Raw genomic sequence first — 20,297 nt, 5'->3', positions numbered from 1 at the left:
TTGTAGAAAAAATGACACAAATCACCAACGTTTCGGACCCACAAAGGAAGGGCCCGTTTGTGGGTCCGAAACGTTGGTGATTTGTGTTATTTTTCCTTCAATATATGTTTATTTTTCACAAACCTGAGTGCTGTCTGCTGATTCCCGTGCGAACGGTATCGTATGTTTATCTGCTTATTATGGGACATGCACCTACCTAATTGAGCTATATTGGAGTGCCAGCTGTTCCTCTTTATATACAGAGGCGACCAGGCTAAACCTAATGCGGCTGCCCCCGCATTTTAAAAATAGCGCATGCAGCATTCGGCCGAGAACCGGACGGTTTTCCCGCGCCTCGGGCGCTTTCAATAGTAAGCGCCATTAGCGCTTATCTATTGAAGCGGCCGCCGCGCTGGAAAATCCGTTTTTAAACGGAGAGAAGACCTGCGGCGCTCCCGGCGAACTTTAGACTAAAAGCTGCCGCAGCAGTATACTATCTTATGATGTTGAACATTGCATCCTTTACATCCAAATTAGGTCATATAAATGAGTCAGAAACGACAAGTCATTTGTAACGTAATTATAACGCACAAAATTGTTGCGTAATAGGTCTCTGTTATGGTTTGTAGCAGCAGTTATGTGTATCAGCGACTGTCTCTTACTTCCAGAATTCAAATCTCTTTTTCCTTTTATTGCCATAATAAATTCTTGTAAGAGCTGTCCTAAAAGAGAACATGGAAGACCCCAGTGCCGCCTCTTAAACACGAGTCAAACAATATCTGTAGGATTGCAAATCCACATGGACTATTTCTGAGGGTTTTTTTTTAATCCAAACATTGTTACATTGTGACATCCCTTCAAATCTTACAAATTATACAACACATTGTTTATTGTTGCACTGGTGGTCCCTTAAATAGCACAAAAATACACATTTAAAGCAGAATCTCCCCCCAGAAGTCGATATGAATGAAACTCCTATCATGTTAGTATCGTGTCCCCTCCGTATATCCTGCTCTTTGAAAAGGAAAAAAAACACGTAGTGTCAAGTCATGATTTTGTCAATCTCTTGCTTCTGAGGTTAACCTTAGACTGCACTGGGCTCCGGGGAGAGATCCATTTTACAAATGCAAACTGTGCTGTAAAGTAAGGGGAAAAAAATGAAAAATAGGCATGAGGCGAGGGGCTGCATGACCGACAGGAAAAGGATCACCCCTTGCCCCCCACCCCCTCTTTCTCCTTCTGATTATGCTCAGCAGGTATGGGGCAGCAAAGGGTTAATTAGCTGGAAGTGGGCACTGCTGTCGGCCCTGAGGGGGCGCTCCTGTGAGGGAAAGGCTATTTAGGCTAAGCGCAGGGGTGTGAGCGGGCAGTTCACGCTGAGCACACGTAGTTGTTTAGTTCTTTTTCTCCTTTAGGTCCTCTGCAGCTAGGCCCATGTCGAATGAACAGGAGCTTGTCCCGCAGCTGCATTTGGAGACACGGTCTCAGGAGGAAGGTTAGCGGCAACTTTTAGGGGCTGTTGAGTGGAGCGACAGAGGCTGCGGTGCTAGGCCCCCAGCGAGGTTCTGTCTATAACTGGCATTGAGAGAGCGAATAGAGCCTGCAGGGGGTAGATCTCCGGGAGTGTCTGTGAGAGGAGCACATGGCAGGGAGCCAGAGTGGTATGTGTAGAGGCACGCTAGACACAGAGAGGCTCAGCCTAGACCGGGAGCCTGCGATGCTTGCTGGATGCCATGGGAAGCGGAGCGGGTCATCGGCTGGCCCAACAGGGGGTAAGAGAATAGACATTTAGATTGTCAACTTCTTCCCCTGACACAGCCCCCTCAGCAGCAGCATCCCAGGAGCGGGATGCTGAGCGTGAGTCTCTGATTAGCCCTCTAAGCTGGTATGAGGGGGGGGGCTCCATTGGGAGTGAGGGTCCCTCTGGCTGTGTCTTTCTGCAAATAACTATTGCCACAGTAGGGGAGTTGGGCAAGTGCCAGGGGCTGGGCACGACCCCCTGGTGAGTGGATCTCTGCCTGGTGGGGTGGGGGGGAGCAATAGCAGTCTGGGGGCTAAGAGGTGTACTGTCTACACTGGAGAGCTGCCCAGGAGGTCCTATGGGGGTCCAAGGGTGAATCTCGTCATGCCAGTGTGGCTCACAGAGCTGGTTGACTATGTTGAACCTGACAAGTTGAGGTAAAGGCTGAGTTTAATCTCAGCCAGTTGGAGGATAAAATTGGGCACCTCGGATAATTTTGGCCTGGAGATGTTGTGTACCCCTTTGTTGTGGCGGCATGGGTTGGGTCTCCGGCTGTGCCGGTGGGGTCCGTTTGTTCCTGGGCGGCGAGAAGTGGTGGTGCGATCGGTGCCCGCCACTGGAGGTGAGCAGGAGTGGTGTTGACGGGTCCTACGGTGGGCTCAGATGAGGCAGGAAACGTTTTTGACATCTGTTTTTTGGATGCGTACACATGCGTCACGAGCCCGTAGGGGTGCACTTACATTACCAGTGGATATGAAGGAGAAGATTTGGAGGGGAAAGTATGTTGAGATATTGTTCCTTCAGCTGGTATTAAGGGAGCCGTTAGCGAGGTCAAGTAAGAAAGGGGACGCTAGAAAGGAGGATATAGGAAAAAAAGGTTATTCCCGAGACATTTTCTAATTGGCTTGAAGTATTTTCCATCCTAGCAAGCGTAATTGGTGAAAATTTGCCCAATCTTTGTTCTAAACTGTTCAAATACCAAGATATGGTGGGGTTCGTGCATTAGGATTCTAGCCGGATGTCTTGGTGCCTTTATGATGAGTAATTCAGGCAAAAGATGGCTGTGCACAACAATTCTCATTTGACACTAATGATTTGGAATTATTGATGGAACTAATAATAACACAGAAATCGGACCCATTACAAGGGCCGTCCAGCAGTGGGTTGTCCACTGGGCTGGCAGCCAGTAGTAAAAAAAAAGTTATTGCTGGGACTTAAACGAAGGCCTGTGAATTTTAGTGTGTACAGATTTTGGCATGAGTGCTCATTTGGTGGCGTCCACTCAGCCTTCAGATGATTTTGGAAGGGCAAGCGCGGGAAACCAGTACAGCAGGCTTCAATGGAGAGGGATTACGCTGTTGAACATAGAAAGGATTGAGGTTTTGCTATACCACTGCCTCATTAAGATGCAGGCCGTCCTTTTTCCAGGGGCTGGAGTCTGGAGACTCCGGGGCTAGTTTGAGGTGGTTAAATAGTCCATTTTGTGGTGGCTGTTCTTGGGATTCACTGGTTAACCTTGCCAGATGCAACTCCAGGGGTACAGTGTTGCCTAGTGGTGGCATTTATTGGTGAGTGTGCAGGGCTCATTGAGCAGTAGGTACTTGGGGCTCATTCTCTCAGTTGATTCGGTGGAGGAGCCAGAGCAGTGCAATGCGTGGCTTGTAGGGTTTTGGACTATGGCTTGATGCTGTTTGCCTTAATGGTTTGCACTCTGGCAGTGTTTGGGGAGTTCTTTTAATGTTGTATGTAATAAAAGCTGTGGCTGTTTATACCTCCAGGCCTTTCTTGTGTGTGTTTTTTTTAAGGGTATGTTTCAGGTGGTGAGGGGGAGTGACATCCCCGGACTCTAAGGTCATTCAAAAACAAGAATCGATCAGTGTGGATTTGTGCTCTAAATAGATTATCATAATTCCTGTACAAAAAAAAGCTCTGTTCTAAGTAAAAAGCACTTAGGAGTTATTCATTAAAGGTAGATTGTGCAGTAATGGCCAGTCTCCACTATTGCACTTTAACCCTTGAATGCGCCATGACGTATCCACCATGTCATAGGGTCTGACACTCCAGGCGTCCCATGACGTAGTTGCTACATCATAGCTAATATTTGTAAGGGAGAGCGTTCAGGGTGGCATAGGACCTGGCGAGCAGAGACATGGAGGAGAACTGCCTCCTCTTCCATTCCAGTCATCAGTAACGCCGTGATCATTCCAAGAAATGGTCACATGATTGTGAAAATGCCGGAGGTCTGTGACACGCAAAAGGGTTATGTGGCAGATGAACGTACTCGCTTTTTTTAAATTTATCTAATGAAAAGAATATACACATATATTAAAAAATTTTTACGTGAACCTCTGTGTATTTGATGATGGTCCCGAGAATCGAGGCTTCCTCTGTTATGTAACTGATTGACTTTGAGGTCCTGGGGGGGTAATATTTGTCGAGGTTTCCGTGTTCCCAACTTTGCAGCAAAAACTGTAGGTTGCACGTACCCCTTTGATAAATAACGCCCAGAAAGTAAAGTGTGATGGTACTAGGAGGCAGAGGTGGTGCTAGACGTTATTCTTTCTGTGTGTGGATAGATAGAAGACATTATTGCTCTTGTTATTGCAACACTTTATTTGATTAATCTCTAGCTTCACAGGTTAATATGTAGACAGCTTTGGGAAGAGCTCCATTTTAACCTTCTGAACACTTAATATTTCAAACCCTTACAGGAGGTGGCTCTTGTACCGCAGAGAAATGCAGAACTTGCAACACCGTAGCACAAGCAAAAAACATGAAGTGCATTACTTGGAATCATTTAATTTTGTTATTTTATTCATATTTATCACTTTCTTGGTTCGTAAAACGCACTTGGCTATTAGATTACATTAACACAGTCCAATTACAGTTTTTTATAGGGGCGTGTACAGTATCTTGCATTTAAATGGGCATCTGTGTTAAACAAATAGAAAGTATACATAGGTTATCCTATTCCCACATTTAGAGGGAATTCCTGTATTTTTATTCCCCTGCCTCAGGGCAAACTGTGTTCTATTTGATATAAATGTATATGGGTGCAATTATTGGTGTTTGTGCCTTTGCAGTGTATGTACCAACCACATACACTGGGATCAGGTCGGGAGGGAAAGGGTTAATTGCATTTACAGGTTTATGGCCCTTTGTCCCCTTTCCCGCCTTTGCAGTCTCCATTTTGCAGCATCTCCATAGGTCGCCATTGGAGCCCCATGTAACCCTATGGAGATTTCGGCAATTTGGGCCCGATATCGCAGAAGACCTGCAGGTGGCGCCCGAGAGGAGGAGCGGCGGATCCCCATTGAAAGTGAATGGAGTAATGCATTTCAATGGGGATTCCTTGATGCCGACCTCCGGAGACGAGCTGGCAGCCAGCCAGACCGCAAAACCGCAAGAGCGGAAACAATGTCTGAAAAGAGCTTTGATCAGGTCTCGGTCAAGTTCACGTCCAATTGGTGTGGGAACTTTTGTTCTAGGGCACCCAGAAATAAAATTCTATTTGCCCCTAGGCATTGACTTCAATGGCGGAGTTGCTCCATTAAAAGCCTATAGCGGCGGAGTCAATTGATTTCAATGGAAGAGTGAAATGCCGTGATTTCTTTTAGCATAGCGGAGAATCCTGCATTAAAGTTAATAGGAGATTTTAACTTGGTTTTGGTATCTCCGGTTCTGGGGGTCGTGGAGGGCCACTATGGCAAGGGTCCTCCGGCATGAGGACCTGGCAAATTTCAGCCCGCTCAGACTCGCAGAACGGATTATTTTAATTTAAATATGATTGTGAAAATGTACTATGTTTTGGGTCTAGGGTAAAGCCCGGGACAGCTAGAGGCTCATATGGTATGTTAATGCTCAGGGGGCGACAAGAGGTCTACTATAAGCCCCCTGATCAACGGCTCCCCACCCTGCTTGTGTATGCTAGAGCGGAGAAGAGCAGGACATGAGTAGTTCTGGAGGTGTTATAAATCACACCTTCAGACAAAGGTTTTCCTGTCCAGGACAGACTAGGGGACGCCAGTCTGTTGGGAGGGGGGCTAGGGAAATGAGCCCCTGATTAGAATAATGCCCACCCCTGTGGGCAGGTATTACCTTGCTTCCCACGTGAGGTGGCAAGGGGTAATTGGGTGGAGGTAATTGGTAACCAATACCTGGCCCCCAATGTTAAAGCTGTAGTTCAGTCAATATCCTGCATGTGTGTTTTTTTTTAATAAATCAGTTCTGTAGTAAGAAAAAATACTTTTAGCATTTTCTGTTTTTAAAAAACAACTTTGAAAGACCAATTTTCTTGTATTCTATTTTAACAACCATTTGCTAAGGCACTGCCCCTTCATGTCCTGTCACAAGCCCTGGCACACCCCTTTGTCAGCCCTGCCCTCCCTCTAGCACATGTCAGTGCAGGAGTGCTCATGAATATTCATGAGCTTCCACTGAGTGACAGAAGCAGAAGAAAAACATATGCCATCTCTAAAGATCATGCCAAATTTTGCCGATCAATACATGGAGAACGAATTGACTGGCTGCTATACAGTTCTTTAGGTAATTAGAGATTGCCCACATAAAACTATTGAAGTAAAAAAATTAATTAAAAAAAGAAAGAAAAAAAAAAAAGACTGAACTGCAGCTTTAAGAGATAGGGCTGAAACCCCATATAAACGAGCGTAAGCCCTATGCCCAGTGTCTTCGTATCTTTGTTACTACATCTACTTGTTACCTGATGCCTGAATGAATTGCCAATCCTGTACTTGATTGCTTCATTGTCCAACCCGTAAGTAAGTGTTCATATTCTGTGTGTTGTTTGTATATCTTGTGTGTTCTCCTTTTTCAAGGAATAAACTTTCTTTATTATATCCAAGTCACATTCAATTCGACCCAGTTTATTTGTGTGTATTATAAGCCTGCACAAGCTCCCGTGACACACATGTCTCACTCACGGCCGGGAGGAGACACTGCAAGTTCCTACCCCATGAAGGGCTAGTCTGGAACTCTCTGAAGGTCTCACCCCTAAGGGGCTGAACTTCACTCTATAATTTAGTTACTTCCTTCCTCAGGCTCACAGAGGGAGGGCCCAGTATCTGCACCACCATTGGCTATTCACAGATCTCTGTGTCACCACCACTCCGGTCACTCAGGAAGTCAGCATGAGGAGGGGGGAAAACCCCATAGGATAGCCTGTCACTGTCTGTATCTTACTAGAACTTATGTGACAGTGAAGGTAGAAAGATAGCTGGACCAGCCATGGCTATACACTCATAACTATTCCTGGTGGTGTTTTTCTTTAGGGTGACCACATTTCCTAATATCATACAAAATTGATGCCGATAGATAATTAACTGGTGTTTGTAACTATAGTATACTACACATAAATAGAGGGATAGTCATTCATTGTTATATCTTGTATTTCTGGTAAAAAGCAGTGTATACTGATTATATTGTCATTCACTATATAAGCCTCTCCATGTACGAATAGCCGTTAAGACCAGCGTTCATTCCCCTCCTCTTCTGTATGTTGATGTATGACTCAAGCTAATGTTCTGTAGCACATAACCTGGTTGTACAGTGTTTGCCAATATTAATAATTGCATATATAATGGAAATTCAATGTGTTTCATCAATTTCACACAAAGTGTTTTCTTTTGCAATGCAAGAACAAAATCCCAAAAGCAGCATAAGGACATGTATCAAAATGATCGACGTGTCTGTAATGCACCCATTCATAGGAGACTTGCACCTCAATCTGCTTATTAGGCTGAGTCCATGGTGACTCCAGCCGTGCGGAGGCGCGCTGAGGCTGAGGGAAAGCGGGTGCTTTCCCTGGCCTTAGTTCGCGCGCTGTCGGGGGGGCGGGCCAGTGACGTCACGGAGCTGGCGAACCGTTCACGTGACTGGCCGTGAGCGCCGAAACTAAAAAAAATTAAGATTATGCCTGCGGAAGCGTGCGCGAGCCCCCGCTAAAGCCGCTCTCATTGCGGCTGCAGGCGCTCACTGACAAGTGTCAGCAGGTGCTGACCATGGACTCAGCCTTATTCAGACCCCTGAAACATATATGCACGCCTGCTTATGATAATGTATACTGTGATTAAATATCCATGTGGCACTTGCCGGGATTCACTTACAGTATGTCAGTGGACAGGACTACTTTATGTCAGTGGACAGGACTACTTTATGTCAGTGGACAGGACTACTTTATGTCAGTGGACAGGACTACTTTATGTCAGTGGACAGGACTGTTTGTACTAACAGGAGATCGTGTTTGAAAGGAATTTTGATTTTAATAAGATTTTTTCCTTTTTAAATTTATGGTTTCCTTTTAATAGTGATTTATCACCACGTGTTGTACGGATCTATGCTGCTAGTTTAGTTATAGTACATTGTATCTGCCTGTCATCTAGAGAGATTTGAAAGTTATGTGAAATTAGATTGATATCTAACAGGCCTCCCTGCTTCAAAACTTTTTCCTTTACAATCTATCCAAAACTGTGCTGCTAGAATGATTTCACTTTCCCCCAAAACAGTCTCTGCTCATGTCCTCCTTAAATCCCTCTCCTGGCTTCCCATCAAGTTTCAGATCACCCACAAAGTTTTCCTCCTTACTTTCAAGGCTCTTCACTCATCTGCTCCTCCCTACATATCGGCTCTAATTTCTCGCTGTGCCCCTGCTCGTCTCCTGTGCTCTACCCCATAACTGTCTACTCTAGTCTCCACACCTCCCACCTATACTGCTCTCCCTCCTTAAACCTTTTTCCCCTCACTGCCCCTTACCCGTGGAACTCCCTCATACTCGGTATATGCTAAGCACACACTCTCCCCACGTTTAAGTCAAACCTGAAAACTCACCTCTTCAATTAAGGATTTCAATTGCCTAGAACCAGCGATTCCCAACTCCATTCCTCATGTACCCCTAGCATTTGAAGTTTTAAGGATATCCTCACAATAGCACAGGTGGCTCAATCATTTTAACTGAACCACCTGTGCTCAAGCAGGGGTATACTTAAACAAGAACAAACAATAATAATAATAACCTGGGCTGATAGGGGTACTTGAGGACTGGAGTTGGGAATCATTGGCCTAGACTAATGGCTACTTTTCCACGCCCACAGTCGCTCCTACCAACCATTGTGGCCAAGAACTGCCATCTACTGCACTTATTCCCTCACCTGCTGTAATTCTCCCAAAATACAGTACCACTTAGATTATGAACTCTCCGGGCTTGGATTTCCTTTTCCTATTGTCTGTTTGTGTTTGTTGCTCTTATTGTATTATAATTCCATGTACTGTATTGTCTATCTTGTAAAGTGCTGAGTACAGCTATGGACACCATATAAATAAATCAAAACACGAACATATTTAGACCCAAACGTGACGACTCACACTTAAGGCAAACTATGAAGTCTATTACTTGGTATGATTTAGCTTGATTATTGTATTGTTATTTAATCCTCTTTTATTGAACACACAAAGTTATTACCATCGTTGAAAATAATTAGATTCAAAGTTGGCTTATTGGGGTCTGTACGTTGTTATTTTTGGGGACATAAGTCTTTTTAACTAAACATGGTAAAACCTGTTTTACTGCTTGTGTGAAATCATGATCCCCGTGTTTTTTTTTAAGGTATTCCAAGAGAAACGAAAGAAGAGAAGGAATTTGCTGATTTTGACATTTTTGATGACCCAGAAACACCTTTCTCAACGTTTAACTTCCAGTACCCAAACGAGGCTTTTAAAAGATTGCATGACCTCATGGAGTTCAATACCCTTAATAATATTGAGGTATGTATACACTTTTAAAATAGAATTGCATTTTTCTCTGAAACATTAACACAGCATTGCAGAATAGTGGTTTGATTGATCAACACCCATAAAGCTATTTGCCCATATAAGATTTGAGTAAAGTGGGACATTTTTCTCATTATGACTAATGCAGCAGTCCACACTGATTGACATTTTATTTTTCATTTTTTGAGGCACTTTAAGAGATTTCTTCAATATGTAAATATGGAAGTCTCCATGGCAGTGTGAGGTTATCATGGCATTCCCTGGAACTCCCAGAAATTCTCATATTCACCACTACATTTACAAAAATGTTGTGCACCATCACACATCAAGTACTCTGTTCACAGACTTTCTTAAATGTACACACTCGCAAACACCTGAAGCACCTTGGGGCCTGTGTATCAAGCGGCGCATAACAAATGTGGCTGATACAATATGACAGACATTTATAAATCAAGAAGTAGATCTACAGATATAGCTAACTTTACTGTCTCCAGTGCGGCCGCCACCCGAGGTCACGCGACCACGGTGGTCACAGCACCAGAAGATTAATACTGGGGGGTTCCCATTCGAAAGCACGGATCCCCCCCTCCCCCCCCCAGCACGATCACAGCAGACACTGTCTCCTGCACCGTTGCTTCTTTGATCGCTGGAGACATTGTCTTGCTACATTTGTTTCAAACCAAATTTGTGTCGTGCTCGTGAAGCATCAAGTTTTATAATTTGGAAATGTTGATGGATGCAAACTGCGTTGGAGTGACATTTATGTGCAACAAATTCTGAAGGTATTATAAATAAGTGAACTCGGTTCCTACAGGTCAGTTTAAATTGCCCACTCTCCTTAAGCCCACCTCTGTGGGCTGGCCTAAAGCACTGTCCCCTCCCACAGCCCTGATTGACCCATCATCACAGACGAGCTCTCACTCTTTTTTGTGTGTGTAATCCTGAAGCTGTGCATTATTAGCTGCTCCTGTTGGCTCTGGCCGAAATACACTTTTTTATATATACAGCTCAACTCCGTTATAGCGCGGTCCTCGGGGGCCACCCGATCCGACCACGCTATAACTGGGGTCACGCAAATGTAAAAAAAAATGGCTGCGGCTCGCCCGATCGAGAGGAGGAGGTGGAGTGAGGCGCCGGCAGCCCTACATGTCCCCTAGCAGCCACTGTAGTTCTCCCAGCATTCCCCGCACTCCCCTCAGCAGCTCCGCTCCAGCCAACCACAGATCCCCGCAACTATCCTCCAGCCTCACACCGATCCCTCTTCCCCCCCCCACCTATTCCCCCCTGGCCTCGTGCCGATCCCCGCACCGACCCCTCAGCCTCGCGCCGATCCCCCAGCTTTACACCGTTCCTCCTCCCCCCCAGCAGCCCCACGATGCCCCCAAAGGTGGGCTGTGACACCAAAGGTAGGGGGGCTGTGTGTGTGGTGTAGTGTGCTGTGAGGTTGTGCAGTGTGCTGTGAGTGTGCTGGTGCTGTGTGTGATGTGAGTGTATGCAGTGTGCTGGTGCTGTTTGTGCTGTGAGTGTATGCAGTTTGCTGTGAGTGTATGCAGTGTGCTGTGTGGGTGCAGTGTGCTGTGAGTGTATGCAGTGTGCTGTGAGTGTGTGCAGTGTGCTGTGAGTGTGCTGGTGCTGTGAGTGTATGCAGTGTGCTGGTGCTGTGAGTGTATGCAGTGTGCTGTGAGTGTATGCAGTGTGCTGTGAGTGTATGCAGTGTGCAATGAGTGTGTGCAGTGAGTGTATGCAGTGTGCTCCGAGTATGTGCAGTTTTCAAAAATTATTATTATTTTTTTTAAATTCGGGGTCCATGCTCAAACTGCTTTTAAGCGGATCGCGCTATAACGGGGTTGAGCTGAAATTTAAGATGACTAATTTCCATGTTAATTTGACTTTTCCTCTCGGTTTTTTCACTTGAATGCCTTTACCACTAGGTAACTCCCGGTTTACAGTACTTTCTCTTTGTTTCGTCTTTGACACTCCTGATCGTTAACTGTATATTTTCCGGTTTTCTCCGTTCAATCTCTCTTCTCCCTTCCTTGCAAACACCAAACATTATTCATAGTCCAAGCTTCCCCCTGGTAACATCTCTATTGCATTATTAGGGATATATATATCACTCTACTACTTATACCCGTCTTTTGGTTGATGCACTAAAGTGGATTAGGGCCCTTTGGTGCATCCCAGTATTTGTGCTTACAGGACAACACAAGAATTGGTGTTTTAGAAATGAAAGACACACTTTTGGTGAATCGTTAAATAAGGTTGCATGTAAATATAAGATTTCAATTTAAAAAAAGAAATTGAACACCAAAATACTGTAACATCATCTTATATATCACTGACCGTGTACGCAGTGCTGTAGATAGAATTGTGCAGGTACATTTAGTCCGTGCCAAAAGAGTTTACGTTGAGACTTCGGGAGATAAAGTGACTTGCCCAAGGTTAGAAGGTGAGCTGACATTGGGATTTAAACCAGATTTACCCACTTGAAAGGCTACCACAAATAACTTTTTTCGACATCATGACTGCTTGTCTGAAAATGTAAATCTGAAAACATTTTATGGTGGTTCATATATAGTTTCTTAAATATTTGTAAGGTTACTTTTTGTTATGATTGAGTTCTACGCATAGAAAATTCCATATAATATAATGCGAGACCCTTATTAATACATTATTTCTTAACCACTTCTTACAGTATATAACTTGCTCACATCCTTTTTTCGGTAATCTTCCGTCTTATTTATAATATCAGTTGTCTCTCTCTGCCTAGAGGAATTTTAGATTACACAATGTTTATAACATTTCACCAGTTAGTTGTTTACATGAGGGATTAATATAAAACTGCAATCGTGTCAATTGTGACGTTATCGCTTGAAAGCCCCTACTGAACTCAATTGGAATTTCCTTGTGATAGTACCCTGATCAGCACTATCATACTGTAGTTAAATGAATAACCCCCATTGGTTCCAAGTAGGTTTACCTGCAATTTGATTACATATATAAAATGGCCATTTTCATTAAACAGTGCTGTGTCATAGGACAACTTCCAGCACAGCTTCGTTATTATGGCCCATTCACAAGAATGGGGGCTGTAAGGGGTCTTCTGGCACAGAAGGTGTCTAATGGGGTAACACTGCTTAGTAAATATGGCCCTTTAAGGCCCATTCAATTAAATGGCTGTTTGTGTCTTAAGGCAGGGGAGCGCAAAAAAAATTTCCTGCGCCCCCCTGCTGGCTGTTCCCTTCTCTGTGTGCCTCGGCTCCGGCGTCATGATGTCACGTTGCCATGGCAATGTGACGTCACATGACCTCGCGTTGCCATTTGACGCCAAAGAAGCCGCCGGAGCCATGGTAAGTGAGGTTTACAGAGGCCTTCGCCGCTTCCCCGGCACTTATTTTAAGTGCCTTCGGGAAGTGCACGGGGCCTCTGTAAACCCTGCGCCCCCCCGCCCTCCCCCCCGCTGTCAGACCTCTGAGAGGTCTCTCTCACTCTCTGTGAGTTTTTTATTATTGGATGACTTAATAAAGCATATGGTTTTACTTGCCTTTTGATCCAGCCACCGTCATTTTTTCTTGGTTCAACGAGCAGTGCATTGCTAGCACTCTCCCTCTTGGGACATTTCTCTACCAAATGCACCATAGCTGCCTCCTGGAAGGGTCCTATTCCGAATATAGACAAATAATTAATAGTGTCTGGCTTACATTACGTAATTAAAACAATTACAGCATACTTAACTGACTCTATGCACATGTTTAGAACTATCTGGGGACCTTGGCTAGACAGAATGACAGAACCAGGCTTTGTAGGGCAGGAACTGGAGCTCTAGATCCAGAGTCTAGTTGCAGAAAATAATTTTGGGACAGTGCCCATCGCCTGAGCCTTGTACCAGGCAACATGTTTATGGTGATGGTTTTAGATATTGACCTATGGGAGAAGATTAAAACGGTAGTGCATATAACAACAACAAAAAAATGCCATAAGAAGTATTAACAGTACACTGTATGCCACATAACTATGATTTGTAACCATGCAACTGATGTGTCTTGTCCTTAACCACCCCAATCTCCCAGCCCTCCCTTCACCTCCCCTTTTATTTCTCTGCATCCCCCAATACCCCCGCCCCTGTAATGTCATATACTATGTTACAAAAGAAATAAGACTACAATGTTTAAAAAAAATAATGCTACTGTTGTCATGGGAGTAAATCTTGGTAACGTCATGGAACATGGGAGTAAATCATGGTAACGTCATGGAACATGGGAGTAAATCGTGGTTACGTCATGGAACATGGGAGTAAATCGTGGTAACGTCATGGAACATGGGAGTAAATCTTGGTAACGTCATGGAACATGGGAGTAAATCTTGGTAACGTCATGGAACATGGGAGTAAATCTTGGTAACGTCATGAAACATGGGAGTAAATCTTGGTAACGTCATGAAACATGGGAGTAAATCTTGGTAACGTCATGGAACATGGGAGTAAATCTTGGTAACGTCATGGAACATGGGAGTAAATCTTGGTAACGTCATGGAACATGGGAGTAAATCATGGTAACGTCATGGAACATGGGAGTAAATCGTGGTTACGTCATGGAACATGGGAGTAAATCGTGGTAACGTCATGGAACATGGGAGTAAATCTTGGTAACGTCATGGAACATGGGAGTAAATCTTGGTAACGTCATGGAACATGGGAGTAAATCTTGGTAACTTCATGGAACATGGGAGTAAATCTTGGTAACGTCATGGAACATGGGAGTAAATCTTGGTAACGTCATGGAACATGGGAGTAAATCGTGGTTACGTCATGGAACATGGGAGTAAATCTTGGTAACATCATGGTATTTGGCTGTAGTGAATACATTATGTTAAAGAACCGTTAAATTAGGTTAACGTAACGTTCTAGAGGTTGACAAAGCTTACTGAATCTGAGCCTTAATGCTTATTGGGAAAACACAATAATAATTTTTTTTCGAAATGAAATCAGCAATTGAATAAGTCAGACAATCTGCGCCCCCCCCCCCCCCCTGCAAATTGAGGGGCGTGACATTGTCTGCGGGGGCGTGGGGTTTACAGAGGCCCCGCACGCTTCCCGAAGGCACTTAAATGAAATGCCGGGGAAGCGGCGAAGGCCTCTGTAAACTGCACTTACTTTGGCTCAGACGCCTTCTGAAGCGCGTCGCCATGGCAACATAATGTCATGATGCCCGAGCCGCGGTAAGAGGGAGGGGGCAGAGAGGGGGACAGCCGGCAGGGGGTGCAGGGAATAAAAGATTGCGCTACCATGAAATAAGGTGGTGTTAAACCAACTTATATTATGCAACATTACAGACTGAAAAAAAAACAGATTGATATCTACTGTGAGACCGTGCAAAATAAAATGTAAATATTAAAACAAGATATTGAACACTGAAATAAATACAGTTGCATAAAAATGTTTTAGGATATAGCGATGACAGAATTTTGCAGATACAGCGAGTCTCCGCCCCAAAGGGTTTCCTTTGAGACACTTTTCTCTGCATTGGTACTATGATCCACATATACTAAGTGTTGCTCCAAAAGACACCTTCCATGCTGAAAGAAACCTTACCGTTCAAGTGAACGGGCCATATTTACTAAGCAATGTTACTCCATAAAACACCGTCCGTGCTGGAAGACACCTTACAGCTCATTCACTTGAATGGACCATGAAGTGTTATGTTTACTAAGACGTGGTGTCTCCTGCAGTAGCATAGCTTAGTAAATATGGCTCTATTGGGCAGATTCATCAAGCACCGGTATGGATAAGTGCACCCAACCCGACGTTAACTCCCATTCAAGTCAATGGGATGTAACACCTGATTGGGTGTGTTACCCCGTAACGGTGTCTATGAATCTGCCCCTATAGATCTTGCACATCTTTTGAGCATTGAATATATTTATGTATGTCTTATTCTTTAAATGCTACCTGATTTTAAAACATTTGCAAAATAACTTGGTACACGGTTCATTAACATGTAAGCACTTTATCTCTCCTCTTAGGTGATCAAGCAAGCCATTGAGGAAAGCATTGAGTACAGAAGACAACACCCATCTCGCTGTTCAGTGTCCTTGAATGACATTGAGGCACGGAAATTCTTTAACAAGGGCGCCCAAAGCAAACTCCCACAGTGAATTCAATAACACAGTTGAAGATGTATGATGTAAACAGCTGTAAGGAAGGTTTTCTGGGCTTTATGCTCAATCAGAAAAGCGTATTAACATTTAAAAGGAAATAGAAATATGCATAACTAGGCGATTATAAACTGAAAAGTGTACATTTATTAGTATACTTAAATGTGACGTTCCATCATTCCTTATTATAATTAGGGATTCCAGTTTTAGGTTTTAACCGGAAAAGCACTGATCATTATGCAATTTAAGGGAAAGCCGATTAAAAAAAAGGAAATGACGCATCATTTCCTATTGAGTTCCACCTGATGTAGCGGCTCAGCCAGAGGTAAGAGACATAGGCAACACGGGGGCCGAATGGAAATTGCACAGGTAAACACCAAATTCAAATGTGTGTCAATTTGTTTTTATTGTTAACACCGATAAACACGGATTATTTTAAAGAAAAAAAATGAAAGCACCAAAAGAAAAACCTGATTTTACAAAACATAAACCAGAATCCCTAACTATAAGGAAGCAACTAATGTTTATGTATTGAAGGTTTTATTGTGTGTGTGTGTGTGTGTATGTGTGTGTGTGTGTGTGTGTGTGTGTGTGTGTGTGTGTGTGTGTGTGTGTGTGTGTGTGTGTGTGTACATACATTTTTTTTTTTTTTTTTTTTAGTAAATCCAACTTTTGTGCAATGAGGAGTGCTTGGCCATCCTTTTGATTCTCTACCCTATTTTCTGGGCAGTTAGCACCCATGTATACTTTTTGGCATTATTTGGTAAGTGCCCTTGTCACTAATATTATATATATATATATATATATATATATATATATATATATACAGTATATATATATATATATATATATATATATATATATATGTATATATATATATATATATGTATATATATATATATGTGTATATATATATGTGTATGTATGTATGTGTATATACATATGCACATACACATATATACACACATACATGCACACATATTTTTCTGAATATAGTAATAAAGTTGTTCATGTGATATTACCAGTTCCATTAAACCTGTTCAGTGCTTACCGTTAATAATTTCCTTCAGTTTCCCGTGTTGGCTTAGTATTGTACATCTTGCCTTTTCCCATTATCAGATAAACACACTGGTTATTGGGGTGTTCTAATGTGCCATAAATCACAACTCGCACATACTGTGCAAAAAACGCTAAACACATTCAATCAAAAGTTATAGCAAACTCGCAAAGCAAATGAAGTCACCCAGTGAAAAACAATAGAAGAATGTAGTTATTTTTTAACATTGGACGCATGATTGGTTTATACAAAATTAAAAGTGTACATTAATGATTTGCCTGTATATACAAGTTTACAAACCGTTTTATGTTTAAAGAGATGTGGTGAATGTTCTAATAACATTCCAAAGTATTTAGTTAATATATGAAGCCATTCAAAGTTTTAAAATGTTTTTAAAATACTTGCCAGGTGAAATAAAGTTGCCCACCTAGATTTAACATATTAAACATGCCACTGTCGTTAGTTCACTTTGGTCTTAGATGGTACTCCTCCTTTGAAGTAAATGCCAGTAGCCATACCAATGGATTCATTTATTGTGATACTGTACCTGCAATAAGCGTTCTCCATGGATGACATTATAGTACACGTGGCTGTTTTTCAATGCTAGTGTGCATTACTGCCTGAACATTCTCTAATTATGTCTGTTTATGCACCAAGCATGATGCTTTCTGACAGCAGTCAGAGCCTGGGCAAAGAAGAGTCCCTTGAATGTCATTTCAAAGTGAGATCAGCAACTTACTGTTCCATTTTGTGGCTTCTCTTTTCACACCCTTGCAGATTATGCTCTTTCTATTGTGCAAAGTTTTTGTGCATTGAAAGTAACACCCATTGCAGAATGAAGATTCATTTCACACACTTTATCACATACTGTACATGCATTGGCATCTATGTTCTCCTGTTTGAGATGCAAACATATTACAAATAATAACATGCACAAATAATAAATATGCATAGATGTCATTATACAAGATACACATATGTAAAAAGAAAACCGGTTTTGAAACAAAATATTTGTGTGTAATATTCATTGGAAGAGACACACTTGTTGTTCACCAACTTCTGGTACATTTCTATTTGCATACTGTAGGTTAATTGAGATATATGTACAGTATGTGTATTTTTTATTTTTTTTTAATGTGTGTGTATATAGTATATCCCATTGTTTTCTAATATACAGTTTAAAATCTCTATTGTTTGATGACACTTGTATTGTAGAGAGAGAAAACACACATGCAAACATCTCCCAACATCATTCTCCAAGTTAGTGTTGTAAACATCACAAACACTGCTATAGCTGGTGGTAAGGATTTTACTTTTTGTAACCACCATTACCTAATTGTGTGTTCTGAGTGCCTACTAGCACTAGCTTGGTACCAGTATACCCCCCTGTGCAGTATGCGATTTATGACTTGAGGTGTTAAATGCACACACTCTTACATCACTAACGTTCAGGGACCATTTAACACCTCAATTCATAAATCGCATACTGCACGGGGGGGGGGGATAGGTTTCAGTCACAGATACATTCCAGGATGCACTGTTTTTAATTTAAACCTTTTCTGCTTTATCCATTGTAACATATATATATATATATATATATATATATATATATGTATATATATATATACACACACATACACCTCAACCCCGTTACAGCGCAATCCGCTACAACGCGAATCCGCTACAACACGGTCTGAGCGTGGCTCCCGAGATTTGAAAATCTCCATTTTGCCGCGCGAGGACTTACCGGCATCTAAATCACTCTCCTCTTTGCTGTCAGCTCTCTCCTCACTTCGTAGGGCTGTGTCCTCTTCTCTGCAGCTATCAGCTCTCGTGCGCGGCATCGCAGAGGAGGGTCACATGACACAACACACATTTTTTAAACATTTAATTCAATGCTTTATTGCTAACGGACAAAACAGAAAAGTGAATCCCTTCGCTTCTCTCTTAGGGATAGCAATCAATGGGGAATATAAATATATATGTATGGTGTAAATACCTATAAGATAAAAGGAGACTTTTGGTATACATCCTTTGATCAAATAATACCAAGCCTGCTAACCATGTCAAGGTAAGTCTCTTTAGCAGGTCCCTACGCAAAATGCATACTAGTGTTATGTGAAATAAGCCCAGAAGGGGTTAAAATATCAAAGCATATGCTTATATAATCTAGTGCAATTAAAAACTGGTATATACCAGTACAGATACTCACATGTAAGTGAAGTGGAATAAGGGGACCTTGCTAGGAGATTATATACCTAGAAGAGGAGGGGCTGGCCTGCCACAAACTGCTCAATAAGCAGTTGCAGGCGATTGGCTAAATATATACAATTACACCATAGTAGTGTTGCCCTCTAGGAGCGTGCTGCTAAGGATTAAAATCGGCCCAACAAATAATGTAAAACAAATATACACTCCTGAGGAAGCCACACACCCTTTTTGGCGAAACGCGTAGAGTGGTAGTCGCCCAGAGAGGAGAGAGAAGAGAGGAGAAATTTACTGACAGATACTCACAGAACCGCGACCGGAAGTGACGTATCGGGACGGAGCGGAAGTGACGCATCGGTGTGCGAGTGAAGCTGAAACATCCACCCGAGAGGCTGTATACCAGTGGAGAACTCCACAGTGCCTGCGGGCAGCCGTTATGGGAAGGTGATCGACCCACAAAAGAGGGAACCCACGAGGGGAGAGATACCTGGATCAACGCGCCCACCGCTGGAGGTACAAAGTCCCTGAGAGTGGTGGTCCACACCAAGTCACACCGGAGGAGGCGGGTGAGCCTGAAGTTTAAACCAAAAATCCTTCTCTCTTTGATCACAATGATTGTGGTACATGCCTGAAATACTTGTTTTTATTCTGAGAGCTGGAGACCCTATCACCTGGTGGGAATAGCTGTACAGCAGAGACCATTGAGTGTCAAACCGCTTGATTTTGACTTACATCTTGTAAGTAGACATCACATACTGTATGAGCCAAGAAAGAACGCAGAATATATATCACTTGAATTTTATTGTCTGCACTTAGATTGTTTTTCTTGTTTTATGTTCTTTTCCCTTCATGCTCCCCCTGGATTACAACTGGAGAAAAACAAATATATAATCACTGCGCTTCTCCGTATAAGGAGCATGCAGCTAGTGGAGGAAATGGCCATACAAATGTGCAAAACAGAAAGTGAATCCCTGCGCTTCTCCCTTAGCCTATACCTACTATTGAGACTTACCTTGACGTGGTTAGCAGGCTTGGCATTATTTGATCAAAGGATGTATACCAAAAGTCTCCTTTTTTCTTATAGGTATTTACACCATACATATATTTATATTCCCCATTGATTGCTATCCCTAAGGGAGAAGCGCAGGGATTCTCTTTCTGTTTTGCACATTTGTATGGCCAATTCCTTCACTAGCTGCATGCTCCTTATACGGAGAAGCGCAGTGATTATATATTTATTGCTAACGGACCCATACTGCTGCGGCCAAGCTTATTCTAAAGCTCAACCGCATTATTCTGCGTTTTTTCAGTACTCCCGCCGAAATTGGCCGCGTGCGGCGCCGGAAAAAAAAACGGCCGCGTCTGCACGGGGTTTTA

At 42.9% G+C, this 20,297-nt stretch overlaps 1 protein-coding gene across 2 annotated transcripts in view; it reads left to right on the top strand.

Moving 5' to 3' along the window:
* PLA2G4A (phospholipase A2 group IVA) overlaps window positions 1-16,445 on the top strand; it is a 163,449-nt gene extending 147,004 nt beyond the window's left edge. For both annotated transcript variants that reach the window (XM_075616878.1, XM_075616879.1), the window contains exons 17-18: window positions 9,339-9,496; window positions 15,524-16,445. In XM_075616878.1, the coding sequence (XP_075472993.1) occupies window positions 9,339-9,496; window positions 15,524-15,655 (290 nt within the window). In that variant the 3' untranslated portion in view covers window positions 15,656-16,445. The remainder of the gene's footprint in view (window positions 1-9,338; window positions 9,497-15,523) is intronic.
* The last annotated feature ends 3,852 nt before the right edge of the window (window positions 16,446-20,297 follow it).

Source organism: Ascaphus truei, chromosome 10 (genome assembly GCF_040206685.1).
Source record: "Ascaphus truei isolate aAscTru1 chromosome 10, aAscTru1.hap1, whole genome shotgun sequence".
NCBI lineage: Eukaryota > Metazoa > Chordata > Amphibia > Anura > Ascaphidae > Ascaphus > Ascaphus truei.
Note: the sequence above shows the minus strand (reverse complement) of the source record. Positions and strands in the feature narration are given on the sequence as shown.